Consider the following 13,744-nt stretch of genomic DNA (forward strand, 5'->3'; position numbering starts at 1 on the left):
AATAGTTATTTGACACTCAGTTCTCGTTATGAATGACTCTTCTCTTGACATGTCGATGATGATATTGAATATGCCCGGCATACCGGTGCGACAGAGGGTATCTACGCTCTGGACCGAAAAGTTCAAATGATATCGACATGCATACAAGTCAATTGTCTATGATATGTTCATGTTCTATCATATACTCATGCTACCCAGCCCCTCATTCAGTCTCCTCTCTCGGCCTCTGCGCGTAGATGGAAACACTATCACAGTTAGCAACAAACAACCCACACGAGGAGAAGAAAACTCACATAGGCCAATAGGCATGAATAGCCGGGTTGTTCAGCTCCGCCCTCGCACCAGCGACGAGGACAGTAACCTCTTCCCGACTCCACCCATGAATCCTCGTCAGCGGCGCCATGGCAGCACCTTCAAGTGCGTATCCCGTATTAATATTATTCCACTGACCCAGAAGCTTGTGCTTCTTATCCTTAGGCCAGGGGTTAGACGGCCACTTGAAATACGTGTCGACAATGTCAGTAAAGCCAACTTCGACCATGAGATCCTTGATGTGCTTGTGAGTGACCATGGCTCGGCCCATCTTCTCGGATGCGGAGTTGAGGAGCTTGTTCCAGATGGCGAGCTGGTTCTTGGGGGTGAGGGTGTCGTCGTCAGACTTCATGGCGATGTCGACTTCTTGAATCTCGACGAAACCTCCAGGCTCAAGGTTTCTGGTAAAATTAGCCCCAAGACGGGACAATACAAGAATCTCCATCGCTTACTCATAAATCTGACGTAGATAGTCTTTCCAATTGCCGACACTGATATTCATCATTCTGCTGTGGATATAGTCAAAGGGCTTGGAGTAGCTCCATTCCTCGTCAATGTCATCCACGATGAACTGAACATTCGGGGGCACACTTCAAGTTGTCAGCCTGACCATCCAAAAGAACCGGGAGTCGTACAATTCTGGTTGCGTAGGGGACAGGTCGATCCCAATGACCTGGGCATCTGTCAGCGCGAGCTTTACCAGGTGCCGGTCACATTACCTCCGCCTCAGGATGCTCATCGGCATAGTCCAGGGCCCAGATGCCAGTACCAGTGCCCAAGTCCAGCACACGCTTGACTTTGGCATCGTGATCGTTCGGTGGAGCCAGTCCAAGCTTATTCTCCAGCGTGTAAAGGAACAAATGATGCTGAAGATCTATAACGCTGAGCAAATCACCTCCAAATGTTCAGCAACAATTTACCTAGTCGTTCATTCTCAATGTCGTCATTGGGCATGGCATACTCTAAAACCATGGTCAGTACGATGTTTTCACTAGACCCAGCAAAGGACTTACTTCCGTCCTTGTATCGGTGGTAGGTTCTGCCATTCTCACGGCGATAGTCGAGAATGGAAGCCGAAAGACTCTGTGTCGATGATGCTGTATCCTATAGCGAGCGGGGTCGAAAATCAGCTTTTACGTCCTTTTTTATACATTGCACAAAGCCTTACCGTCTCATACGATGAATCCCCGTCATTATCAACCTACACAGATCAGCCATTGTCAGGTCAAAACTACAGATGGCTCAAACCTGGTCATCGGGGACCACAGCCGGGCCCGGGCTAGTCGTATTCTCTTCCTCTGGTCCGCACATTGTCAGCTTTCTTATCGCCAGGCTTGCAAGGAAACGGACGACGCAAGCGCGACTTGTGAAGACGGGATCTGCGAGGATTAAGTACGCTGGGCCCCCAGTAAGAACCTGAGAGCAGGCCAATCAGGACTGCATTGTTGACGACCAACGAGTGCCACAATGCATGAAGCAGCAGAAGGCCCCCCAATCACGGGCTGGAGTTGTTTCCTCTTCTCGCGTCGGATGCGGAGAATCATCAGCTTTGAGAGAATACCCTGTAGCTCCCCGCTTTCAGATGTGAGCTGATGCAACGTGAATGCGCAGATCATTGAGATGGGGAGATATCCGGGGAAGCTGGTGGTTCCTGGGAGCTTGAGGGGTGTATATTCTGAGATGACACTGGCAGAACGGATGGAGGGTTCGTATTGGAATCTTAGCACATCTTTTTGGGTGTAGAGGGTCACACAGAGATTGCGTGCCAATGATGGACGCTCAGTGGCTCAGTGAGAAAGTTGAGTTCCTAAAATTGGCGAACTCCCGATCTAATAGTTGGAATATCGTCAATGTAAACTTGACTATATTTTGAGCCTAGGGCGCCGGGTTGAAGTTAGTTCCCGTCAACCCGTACCAATGAGACGCTTGTTAAAGTGGTGGCATCAAAGCGCAACATACGTCCGGCCAACCACCTACCCTAGAAACAGACGACAATGCGACTAACCAAGCAGATAGAGCATGCATCTGAGTAACCTTTGTACTAATTGATATTTATAGAATGGTTTCAGTAAAATAGGACTGCATATGCCCAACTCATTGTGCAACATCACAACCGCATGCATTCAGAGCTGATGACTTTATTGCAAGGGGACGTACGTTTGGTGTCAACAGCGTGCAGAAAACCACGATCCAAACCGTTAAAACAAGCTCCTTTTTCACAGAATAAATGTTACGAGTCAGCAACACATGTACAGGGCCATCTCTCCATCTACACAGCCGATTCGTTCGTCCACGACAAACCCAACAGTCAGATCCCCCGCGTTTCCCTTCCCAAAGTGGCGTCTCACCCGCCAACAAGGAGGGAACCAACAACTTTCCATCCCATCTGCCAAGATCTGTTTGATGCCGGCAATTGAGCTGACATGTCTTGAGCACGGGTGCATCGTTTGTTGGTTTGTTGGTCACACAGCAGGCTGGGCATACATGACTGTGTGGGTTTGTTCAGCCCTGTGTAGGTTGTAGAACCCTGGAAGACTTGCACTGTCGGACGTGAGGCTCAAGCAGATCCGTTGACCCCGTCGGAGGATTTACGTCTCCGTTGATCCATCGCTTGCGACCATGTCTGCCTGTCTCATAGCCGATAATTACCTGAGTCAATTCTCGACTTGGCAACGCAAATCACAGGCCAACACGTGGGGAGAAGAGCAGCCGAGACTGGATGATTGATGAAGAACGTTATCGCAGCCAATCACCATCTCTCATTCTAGCGCGTCTGTCGAGATTGACGGGTTGACACAGTGCGACGCGGTCGATCCTGGATGCGCCCCTGCCAAGCCTCAAAGCTTGGCATAGCACAGCCCCGCCGGGTTTGCTCGCCTGCTTGCTTGCTTTACGAGGGAGCCAAGGAGAGGGGAGAGATCCCTTCAGATGGTGACTCCTTAATTTGCCAGATTCGTCTACGAGTTCAATTGCGCCTCGTCGCTTTCTTCAGCCGCGGGGTTTATCAGAGTCGCAGTCACAGTCCAGGGGCTTCAGGGGCTTCCCCTCGTCAATTATTGCGTGCGAGCTAATCAAGATGAAGCTTGCGAAAAACAAATCTATTATTTTACTTTAAAAATTCGTCAAAGATATTGTCTAATACACTCCCGATATGCATCCGTTGCCCCCTGGCAAAAATAATGATCCGACACCAACTCCTTTGCGGGCACATCTAGCCACCCGGGCGCCGAGTCGCCGATGCCAAAGCTCAGCCAGACTTCGTCGTCCAAAAATCCGTGACTCCTCTGCTCGGGCTGGTTCCCGTGGTACACCATGCTGCCCGTCCATATGTACTTGCTATTAGTCTCGCCGTGGTATGTGAGCTTCTTGCTCACGCTCAGCATCGTGTAGGGCGCCACCGCCGAGTAGACAATGATACGGTGATCATACCACGTATTCGTAAACTCGGGCGGGTCGTAGCGCATCTGCACCATGCCAATCATGACTGTATTGTGTTCGTGCGGTTCGCACTCGCCTCGCTTGCACAGCGTGAGGCTGAGCATCGGTGTCGATTGATGCACCCGTCGGTCGCTGAGCATCACATCGTGAATGCACGTGTTCTCCATGCTGTGCCATGTCTTCTTCTCGTTGCCGGGAGGGAACGGCTCCTGGACAGCGGAATTGCGCTCGGCGTTGACGTCTTGCACGGGTTGGTCGGTTGCGTTGAAGCGGAAAAGCTGGCTGGGTTCCACCATGAACATCATCTCGTCCTCATCCTTACTGAAGGGGGAGTAGATTGGTGCCCAGTTCTTTTCGCGCTGGTATCGGGGATCCGAGTCTGAGCCCTCGGGGGGCTGGCGACGGAGTAGGACGGGTTCGGTAAACTTGATGGGGGGCAGCTTCTTTGCGTGCTTGCCCATCTGTCTGACGAGCTCGGGGACGGCGGCTCGGGCGTCGATGATGTACATACCCTCGCACAGGATGGGGTCATCGACCTGGTGGGTGAAGATGAGCATGGGAGCGCCATGCTTGGTCCAGAACAGCTTCATATCCTCAGGACCGATGTACTTGTCCATGCTGGGTTCCCTCCTGCAGTGGTGCTCAGGACCAGCAAAGTCCTCGACAAGCATCTTGGACCAGTCGTCGTTCGCCGTCAGCTCCGGCCGGCCGAAGTTATCGTAGGTCAGGCTGACAAAGGTAGCGACCTGTCGCGCCAGTCTGTATTTCTTCCCCTTGATCTCCTTATCAACGTGGGGGGCGCGGGCGATGACGAGGAAGTCGTGCTTGCTCCCCTTGGGCAGCTCGAGCAGGGTCGGGTTCATAATCTTGTGGCCTGTCGACTTGACATTGATGGTGTTGTAGAAGCCAAGGTTGTTTCGTGTACTCGTCAGGAGACGGTAATCGTTTGTGCGGCTGCGGATGGCATCGTAGCCTTTGGGCCCCGAGGGGAAGAGGTAGTCGGATTCGAGGTGGAGGGTTCCGAGGATTAGGACGACGAAAGTAGCGATTGCCGCGTAGAGGACTACGCGCTTCGGGTGAGGGAAGCGCATAGTGAGCGATTGCGCCCTCACATCGAGGTTGAACAACAACAGATGGTGGTGATGTCTCGGCAGCGAGTGGGAAGGGGGCTTTTCATCTGAGACCAGAATCCAAGGGGGGCGACAACCTAGTCTTATAGCGTCAGTGTCGGTGTCGGTGTCGGACACTACCTTCCTTGGTCAAGCTTTTTTTCTTTCCATGTTTTTTTTAGCACGTCACCCACTGTAATCAAGCATTTGCCAATGCGACTCGCCCCTGCGTATGCGCTAAACTCCATGCATTCGAAGGCCCCGACCGCCTGGAACAAGGTCCATTCTTACTGTGTATCAACACTGTATTACATGGTCTGATTGTCGATCAGGACACAGTGTGCATCTCCGTCTCATTTCGGCAGTCCGCGGGCGGGCTGTAGTCCACCAGCAACACCAGGTTCCCCAGGTCCAACTGAAGGAGTTCAAGATGATGGAAACTCTCTTGTTCAATCGGGCCATGTTTTTCAGCTGCCTAATTACTTGCAAGCAAGCCTCGCACCGTATGCCGTATCTGTCCATCAAACGTACCCCAACCAACCACCATCACCCACGAGCCCTGGAGATGAGATGGATGGTCCGCCCCCCCCCCCCCCCCCCCTGTGGACCGCATAATTTTGGGTCAAGAAAGACCAGGGCTGGACCACGAACTCTCTGTTCTTCTGGAAAAAGGAGGCGGAGCTGATTGGCCTCGGCATTGCCAAGAGCGGCATTGGGAATTTGCCCCCCAGATGCAATCCCTCGTCAGCAACATTTGACATGTGTGCCAGTTTATCAGTCATTCCACGTCAACGAGCCAAGACATTCGAGATTGGAGCTGACCGTCGTCGTAATTGTCTCTGCCGGTTAACCGGAATGGCCGAAAACAGTTTTAAACTCTTCGGCTACCGGCAAGATAGGTCGCTCAACGTCAAAGTCTTGTATCCAATGACGATGAGCAATTCTGTCATTACGCAACCCCGCGCTTTGTCTCTGGTCGTGCATCATCCATCTCGGCCAAGACTGCGGACCCTCTCACATCCTAACGTGCCACCCTAGACATGGACGAAAGTCTATCGACCAACAGTCCCGTCATGTCACCGTTGCATCTCGGTGCTACATGTAACATGGTGCGAATGCGCTTCAACCTCATTGGCTACCTATCTAATAGGGAAGCGTGCGAGTAGAAGAAGAATCATTGGCCAGTTCTAATATTACATCTGTCATCCTACAAGCTGCTTTTCCAGCTCGTATCTTGTCCATCCCGTTCTTCATGATCGCCTCTATTTGCTGAAACAGCCCAATTGTCTCAGAGTCTTCCTCACCCAACTTTCTCTGTGTGGTTGTGTTTGAGCGCTACTAGAAGTAGTTTCCTTGTTGTGCAACAACCCAGGGGTTTCTGTTCCATTTTTAGGCTCTGAATTCCTTGTTGACGATGCTGAGTTGCCTTCTGGAACTGAACCCCGAGACGCTGAGCTTGCTTGTCGCTGATCACCAGCGCCTTGATCGTGGAAAGCAGTCGCGGCCGCAATACGCAGTTCGTCGGCTTCGTGCGAGGGCTCAATGGAGACAGGGAATTTGCATTAATCGGTTACGGAGTTGCTCTTTCACACATTCGTCTTGTTCGCTAGGCCATGACTATCCAGCTAGAAAGAAAATCACAACAGATTGAAGAACTGTCACACAATTGTTACAGTAGATAAGCAGCCCTTAGCAGCCAAGTGATTCGCAAATGCCAAGCCAAGGCCTTCCTCGAACTTCCCCCTGAACTCGCCCTGATCTCTCTCACTTGTTCGAAGCCTAACCTCACCCATCCCTACTCTGCGATAGACTGGTCCATTCGTGTCATTCTGAGTGTTGGATGCCTCCGTTAGTAGGAGTCCTGGCATGCTGTCGAACCCTTGCCCATAGACCTTGCAGGCTAAGAGTAGGAGCCGGATAGGCTCTCCGAGACGTAACTCTGGGGCCTCGCCCGACGTCATTACGATATCCGGGAAAGCAAGACAGATCATCTCTAGCTTCATATCTGTTTCAGTGACTGACTTGTCGTGGAATTGCAGTTGGAAGGAGATGTTGCGACTCTTGTCCTTCGCTTGCAGATCATTCGGCGATGGCATGGAGACGTCGAGTAAGAGGCCCTTAATGGTCAACTTTGCTGCAGATAGTCTCCCATAGGGGTTTGGCGTGGCCAAAGTGTACTGCACATCAATCACTTCAGTCTGTGGGAGTTTGATGGTGCTTGCATTCCAGACAGCCTCCACAGGTCCCACGACAGAAGCCCATGACCAAGTTGGTGCGTAATATGTCTCGCGCCTGGAGGTCCCAAGTTCATCGACGTGCCAGCACACCGTACTACCCAGCATGCCCTTCCACATCCCGCCGATGTACTCCATACCCATGGGTCCGGCGAGTGCAGCGGCGACGCCCGAGATGGCGGGAAGTCGATCTGACTCGTGGGTGATGGCACGACGGGTGAAAGGAGTGACGACCTCGGGCCAGACAATGCGAGGATCGCTGGAGCGCATTCCGAATGAGCAGTCTTTATCGGATGCCATTCTGTCCAGGTTGATAAGCCTGAGGGCCTCCTTGCTAAGGGCGCATCCTGGACGACACTCGCAGAGATGGACCTCACGACAGTGCCAGACCAACTCGTGGGCGGTGAAACGAAGGATTCTTCTGGATAGAATGTGTTCCTGAAGGGTCCACGCCCGTGTCTCAAGGGGGTTCTGAGCTCGATCCCCGGGGCCGTCTCCGATGTTTTTGGTCCAGTGCCAGTCAGACTGCCACGGTCGTGCAAATATCTCGACTTGTTCAACCTTGCCCTGGACTTCTGCAACTGCCGTAAAGGCTTTTCTAATGCTGAAAGGACGCGAGACGAAACATCCTTCGGTGCTGTTCTGGGCTGCTGCAGCGGCTAAGGTGATGTAGGCGTTCTGGTAAACGTCGCTCATCTTGGGTGATTGGACGGCCCAGTCGTCCTCATCATCCTGGATAATGCAGAGGGAGTCGATCCAGAGATATCTGATTTGCAGCTTCTGACAGGCGACTATGGCATCTTTGAAAGTTTGTGGAAACCTGGACAGGTCGATTCCTCGACAAAACTCGTTAAGGGTGCTCTTGGTGGTCTTGAGAGGCATCACATCTCCCCAGCAATGGCTCAGAGCGGCGTATTTACCGCGTTCATCTGAGTTGGGTACGCAAAGACGAGGGCTATTACCTTCGGAACCGACATCCAAGATACGTGTAGGAAACGGTCGGTCTTCGCTTCCACGTCGACACTCGTTATGATTATCGACGCATTGTTGAATCCAGCCGTGAACCATGTCCCAACTTTCGGGTGAGTTGGCTTCAGCACAAACATGAGTCCCGGTACCTACAATATCCCAGGGATGCGTTGTTTCTTTAAGCTTGTCAGTATCTGCGCCCTCCATTCAGTTTTGGTGGTCAAGGTATAATTACCTGGCAAATGGTAAAGCTCAAAACTGCAGATCGAAGACTCTTCGCAACCCATATAATGACAATGGAGGTGAATCTGAAGAGCTCCATCGAGCCCCCATATCAACTCAGCAATATCGTCAGTCTCACCATCATACCAGCGCCTCCCAACAGAACGATTCTCGTACCTGATCTCTGCAATGTCTTCCCAAGAGGTGTCGAGAAGTGGGTACAAAGAGGCCGTAGCGTCCCTCAGCAGCGTGCAGATTCTGCATCGCAGTGAAGCATTCCGACACAGCTTGCCAAAGTTCATCTTGTTTGACGGATACTCGGTCTCGTGGATGCCAACGATGGATTTGAATTCGAAACAGATGGCGCAAAAGACTCCATCCTTCCGTGGATCATCCTCCAACTCGATGCGATAAAAGAGGACCTGAATCTGGCTGACTTCTTTGCGGACTCCTTTGAGATACTCCCGGAAGCCTTTGAAAGGACTATCGGGTATTTTAAGAAGGGCCACGTCCAGGTTGCTTATGGCCTTATCGAGGTAGATGGTTTCAGCGGCGTAACACTGTTTGACGTAGGCAGTGGCCATGAGGCACCCAAGCAAAGCATAGATGTGGCCGTATCCCTGCTTATCCGGCATATCGAGCTCCCATGGCTCGCTCTCGGTTGGAGGCCTAACGCACTCGATGTTCAAGATGAGGTCATCCAGGTCGGCGCCTTCGCGAATAGCCTCGAGCATTTTCTGCGTGCTTGGAGCCTTGAGTACACGTGCGGCCATGGTTAGTGCGATGTAACAACAGTATGAACCCTGTTCAGACTCGCCGGATGCTTCGTTTGATTCCTGAGCTGGGTCTTGCGATGATGCAGGGGTTTTAATTGTTCCGACGTCCTTGGCGTTCTCATCTACCTCACCAGCAGAGGAGCCTCCCTCCTCTTCCCATACTGCGGCATCTGCAACCTTGAAAGCCTTCTCAAGGGCGTCGTTGCATCTCTTCCGTAACTCAGAAAGGTCAAGACACTGATCGCTAAGATAACCCAAGCGGATAGCCCGTTCCTCACTCAAGGGCATTGTTCCCTTGATAATGTCGTGGGCTATTCGACGGACCTCATCGAGCTGATTGACCAAAGAAGGTAATCTATCAACCTCCAGGATTTCATCGTCGATGACCAGAAATATGCTCTCCGGCCTCAAGATGGTCGGTGAATCCGCACCTGAGCTAGAGTCGTTGTCTTGCAGAAGTATGCATTCGCGCCTTTTTAGGTAGAAGCTTCCTCCTGTATAGTACGAGGTGCGCCCCTTGTCAGGCTCGGGGGAATCTCTGGGGAAATCTGTCGCCTCCTCGTCTAATGACGCGGTACTGGAGTTTGAGCCATGTGCTGTTGGTTGCTCGTCGACGAGTTCTTTGACAGGTGGCGATGGGAGGTCTTCAAGATCAAGACCGCCTAGGTCTACTAATTCTTCATGTCTAGACATGATATCGCTGCGATTTGTTTCAGTTGGAGAGATGTTTAATGCTTGCCTGTTTGAGGAGCGGGATATTTGCAGTTGCAGACATTCAGCTTGTCTTGGCATTTAGCCGCGCGCATGCCGGAGGCCTCTTCTAGCCAATCAAATGCAAACTTGACATAACATTCTTGTGCGAGAAAGCCTACCGCAGTAAGCCATAAAACCAAAGCAAATCCTTTAGTTCCAAGAATAGGGGAAGGTCAAAGGGCGGATGCGTGATGGAAGCCTGTTGAGACAGCCGAGGTGGGGAAAATATGGTGTTGGGCTGCCCACAAGGCATACTGCCGGGGATTTCTAAATACACTCTGGGCTGTGTAGCTAAGTGGATGATTTGACATAAATGGCAGGAGTTTAGGCTAGGCGTGGTAATCTGACTCGAAGCAAGGTGTAAAAATGAATGTTTGATATTATGTACGTCTATCTATCTAGGTAGGTAAGGATCGTGTCTCATGCGTATCTACAAGTCTATAACCAATCATCTAGTTGTTCCATGCTTTATACATCTATCAGTCCCAAAGTGAATCTTAAAATTCCTAGGCAAGTTCGTTGCAGGAGAGGTAGTAGGTGCGGTAGTACTTGTCGTCGCCCATACAGGTCTTGGGCTGGACCTTCTTGCCACCAAAGTGGCAGCCGGCATCGTCGTAGACACGGACTGCACTAGATTAGCATGAATCTTGAAGATTATGGTAAGTGAGACTTACGGACGCAGCCGGTCTTCAGTTCGTCGATGGTGACGGAGCGGACAGTCCAGAACTCGTCGCCAATGTTCTCGTGAAACTCGTACTTTTCGCAGCGGTTGGCCTCGACCTTCTGAAGCTTCCAGTCGGCAAGCTTGGTGCTCTTGGTGCACTTGTGGTCGCTGAAGATGGCGCCCTTGAGGTAAATGGTGTCATCGGGCTCTGGGACGGGCTTGTAGGGAGAGGCAGAGACGCCCATGGAGAGGGCAGCGATGGTGGCAATGATGGTGGAGAACTGCATGTTGAAGGTTGTTTATTGGTATTGAAGTTGGTTTGTGAAGAGTGTGTTGCTGTGAAGCTGGTGTTGTTGTGATGGTGTTGTAGTGCTGTCGTTGTGTGTTGAGCTGATGTGTTGGAGTGATGAGAATAGTTGATTAAAAGTTCGCATTCGATGCCTTTATACTTATTTCTCACCATCAACAAGGTCCTGCTCTTCTGTATGTTGTCCCGAGTTCTCATGATGATCTCAGCCTCACTCATTCCCATCAAGTGACAACGTTGCACGTAACTTCAACATCTCACAAGGATCTGATCATGATGCAGGGCTGTTTCTGGACACGAGCTGCCGTTGGTTGGGTGGCCCCATATCAAGCTGCAGATGGATGGTTGGTTACATGGGCCGACATCAGGGGTGGATACGATGCCCCGGATCGCCAGAGTCTAGAAGGGCACGCATCTCAGCCCAACGGTTATTTTTAGGTCGCGACAGTATCGTGACCCCGATGGGTGGCTGCGAGAAGTAAGCTTCTTCGGGATACGGTTACGTCTAAAGCCAAGTTACTTGCATACCCGCAGTCTCTCATCTGCCCTGGGGCGGCCCGTCGACATACCTAACACCCATGCGTCGATCTTGGCGCTGATGCTTATGGCCTCGTAGTGGGGTAGGGCTCGACTGTCTTCTGCAGGCTCAGCCTCTCCATGTTCCAGACCGTTTCACTCTGCCCATGGAGCAGAAGGCATGGAACCCTTTGCATTTTGTCGTATTCGAATGTCTCAGTTGCACTCTCACGACTTTGGACGCAGGTCGCGTATAGAAGGCTCCAACGCTTCGGCGCGTCCGTCTTTACGAGAGATGCAGAAGGATTGCAATTATTGATCATGAGCTGGAGGGACACACTCACCAGGCGGCAACTCTCGATCTGTTTCACTGTGAGAATGAAGTGAGGGAATACCTGATCATCATTGTTCTCTTCCTATAATGGCCCGAACGAGGGGAGCATCGTCAAAATCACAGTATGGATATGCTCGGTGCGATTAGTAGCTCAGGATATTGTCACTCTTCATTTCCTTCCTGAGATGAACAAAACAGCCAGCAGGCTGTTGAGGTGGGTAGATGCTATCTTAACTATACATACCCTAGAGACAAACAGCAGCAGGATGAATAGACAAAGGGTAGGTGCCGTGAACAAGTAAAAAATATTTAGGCCTATAGCCAGTATTTGAGGGTGTTTTATTGAGTTCACGATGTGTTCTGTCTTGGAAACTGTCGCAGTGTTAGGTCTTTGGCAGTGGATGACATGACTGACGATGGCCTCATTCAGCGGAACCAAATTCCGTGTCTGGATGACGTCATTGCTCATTGCACCCACGACGGTTATATTTTGTATGAAGGACTCTGAATCGGGATGTGATCACTTAACCAACTGCATTGAGAGAATCGGGAGAACGAATCGGGAGTTACAAAAGGCATCAATCCAGTTGATACATACGCCAGGCAACCAAGATAAAACAGGTTGATCACGCCAAGGCATCCCAGGCAACTGAATTAACTGGACTATTAAAGCTGCTCAGAACCACCGAACCCCAATGTAAGCTTATGAATCGTTTAATGAGAACTTGGTGTTCGTTAATCATGTCCTCACATCAAAAGACATTCGATGATACCCGCCTCAAAGTGTTTGAATGGTTGAACAACACCCGCTATGCAGCATCTTCACTCGAACCGTTGATTGGAGGTCAGGCAAACTTTACCTACCATGCCAAACTTTTGACTCCTCTTGAAGATGGGACTACTGAAGTTGTGGTCAAACACGGGGAGCCCTTTATGGCAAGGCATCCTACTAACGAGATCACAACACATCGATGCGTGGGTTCACGATCACAGGATCCAACATATCGCTAATAGTGTGAAGTGTGTCGAAGCTGAGTGTTTGATGGAGCTCAACTCGGCAGAAACGTATCTGGATCAACTTGGTGGCGCGAATTGCACTGCCCGTACGCCGAGGTGCTTCTACTACGATGATGACACCAAAACTCAGATCCACGAGTATCTCCCTAACACGGTTGATCTCAAGACGTACATCCAAAACCATTTCTCATGGCCAACTCCCAAGAACCTTGAGCTGCCATGCCGTAATATCGGCAAGACACTGGCAGAGTACATCTCCAAGTTCCACCTCGCCAGCGGACCGATGGTCCAGTCTCCACGAAAGTCATTTACTGCGCTTCGAAGCAATGAGCAGATGCAATCACTCAAGCACATGATCAATTATGATTGGTTATTGCAGCGAATTGACCAGTTCCCCGACACTTTGTCTGATGCGAGAGACGTATTTTACCAGGTCAAGCTGCAGGCCTTGCTCGAGTCTAATGATAAACCTATACACGGCGACTTTTGCCCCCAAAAGTGAGTGCATCCAGTGCACAGACCGGGACAAACACTCATAAACCTGACAGCATTCTCCTTGCCGACGCGCCTCTTGATTCTCAAACCGATATTTCCTTGTTCGTCGTCGACTGGGAGAACGGCCAACTCGGCGTAGAGAACCTTGACCATGGAGAAATGATAGGGGAGCTGTACGCCCTGTGGCTGTCTCAGAAGATGGACGCGGCGCTCTGGTTGGTGCAGGGATACTCCGACGGACTTGGGCCAAGACCGACGGACGTTGTTTGGAGGCTTGCCGTGCAGGTGGGCGTCCATCTGCTGAGCTTTGGTACGTTTGGGGGCACGCCGGCTCAAGCTGAGGATGTGGCAAGGCATGGAAGAGATATTATTGTGAACGCCTGGAAGAAGAACAGATCTTGGTTTGGCGAGAACGAGCTTGCATGTTTGTTTACCCGGGTTGAAGAATAGGGCTGAGGTACTCACGTAGTCCGTCCAAAGCCAACACTACCAAGATAACGACCAAGCCCATTCCATGTTAGCCCTGAAGCCAACGAATCAACAGTTCTCTCGATCTGCTGACCGTCAGCACTAAGACGCCATCCCTAGAGATCCAAGC

At 51.2% G+C, this 13,744-nt stretch overlaps 5 protein-coding genes across 5 annotated transcripts; 1 reads left to right on the forward strand and 4 right to left on the reverse strand.

The window, feature by feature from the left end:
* Positions 1-137: 137 nt before the first annotated feature.
* Positions 138-1,650, reverse strand: NECHADRAFT_72681 (uncharacterized protein). The gene is made up of 9 exons (XM_003042355.1): positions 1,561-1,650; positions 1,481-1,513; positions 1,326-1,416; positions 1,233-1,274; positions 1,032-1,186; positions 948-985; positions 765-902; positions 294-713; positions 138-245 (listed from the first exon to the last, which is right to left on the reverse strand). The coding sequence occupies exons 1-9, from the start codon at positions 1,621-1,623 to the stop codon at positions 203-205; spliced, it is 1,023 nt and encodes a 340-aa protein (XP_003042401.1). The 5' UTR covers positions 1,624-1,650; the 3' UTR covers positions 138-202.
* A 1,720-nt stretch (positions 1,651-3,370) lies between these two features.
* On the reverse strand, positions 3,371-4,910 carry NECHADRAFT_64411 (uncharacterized protein). The gene has a single exon (XM_003042356.1). The coding sequence runs from the start codon at positions 4,839-4,841 to the stop codon at positions 3,435-3,437; it is 1,407 nt and encodes a 468-aa protein (XP_003042402.1). The 5' UTR covers positions 4,842-4,910; the 3' UTR covers positions 3,371-3,434.
* A 2,795-nt stretch (positions 4,911-7,705) lies between these two features.
* Positions 7,706-8,269, reverse strand: NECHADRAFT_51917 (uncharacterized protein; the record flags this gene model as incomplete). Its single annotated transcript, XM_003042357.1, has 1 exon — positions 7,706-8,269. A coding segment is annotated over one exon (564 nt), but the record flags the coding sequence as incomplete, so codon positions are not given.
* A 2,050-nt stretch (positions 8,270-10,319) lies between these two features.
* On the reverse strand, positions 10,320-10,764 carry NECHADRAFT_86487 (uncharacterized protein; the record flags this gene model as incomplete). Its single annotated transcript, XM_003042358.1, has 2 exons — positions 10,320-10,438; positions 10,488-10,764. 2 exons carry the CDS (start codon positions 10,762-10,764, stop codon positions 10,320-10,322), a joined length of 396 nt encoding a protein of 131 aa, XP_003042404.1.
* A 1,611-nt stretch (positions 10,765-12,375) lies between these two features.
* NECHADRAFT_51809 (uncharacterized protein) lies at positions 12,376-13,596 on the forward strand (the record flags this gene model as incomplete). Its single annotated transcript, XM_003042270.1, has 3 exons — positions 12,376-12,609; positions 12,656-13,149; positions 13,200-13,596. The coding sequence occupies 3 exons, from the start codon at positions 12,376-12,378 to the stop codon at positions 13,594-13,596; spliced, it is 1,125 nt and encodes a 374-aa protein (XP_003042316.1).
* Between the last annotated feature and the right edge of the window lie 148 nt (positions 13,597-13,744).

Source organism: Fusarium vanettenii (assembly GCF_000151355.1).
Source record: "Fusarium vanettenii 77-13-4 chromosome 11 genomic scaffold NECHAsca_36_chr11_2_0, whole genome shotgun sequence".
Taxonomy (NCBI): domain Eukaryota; kingdom Fungi; phylum Ascomycota; class Sordariomycetes; order Hypocreales; family Nectriaceae; genus Fusarium; species Fusarium vanettenii.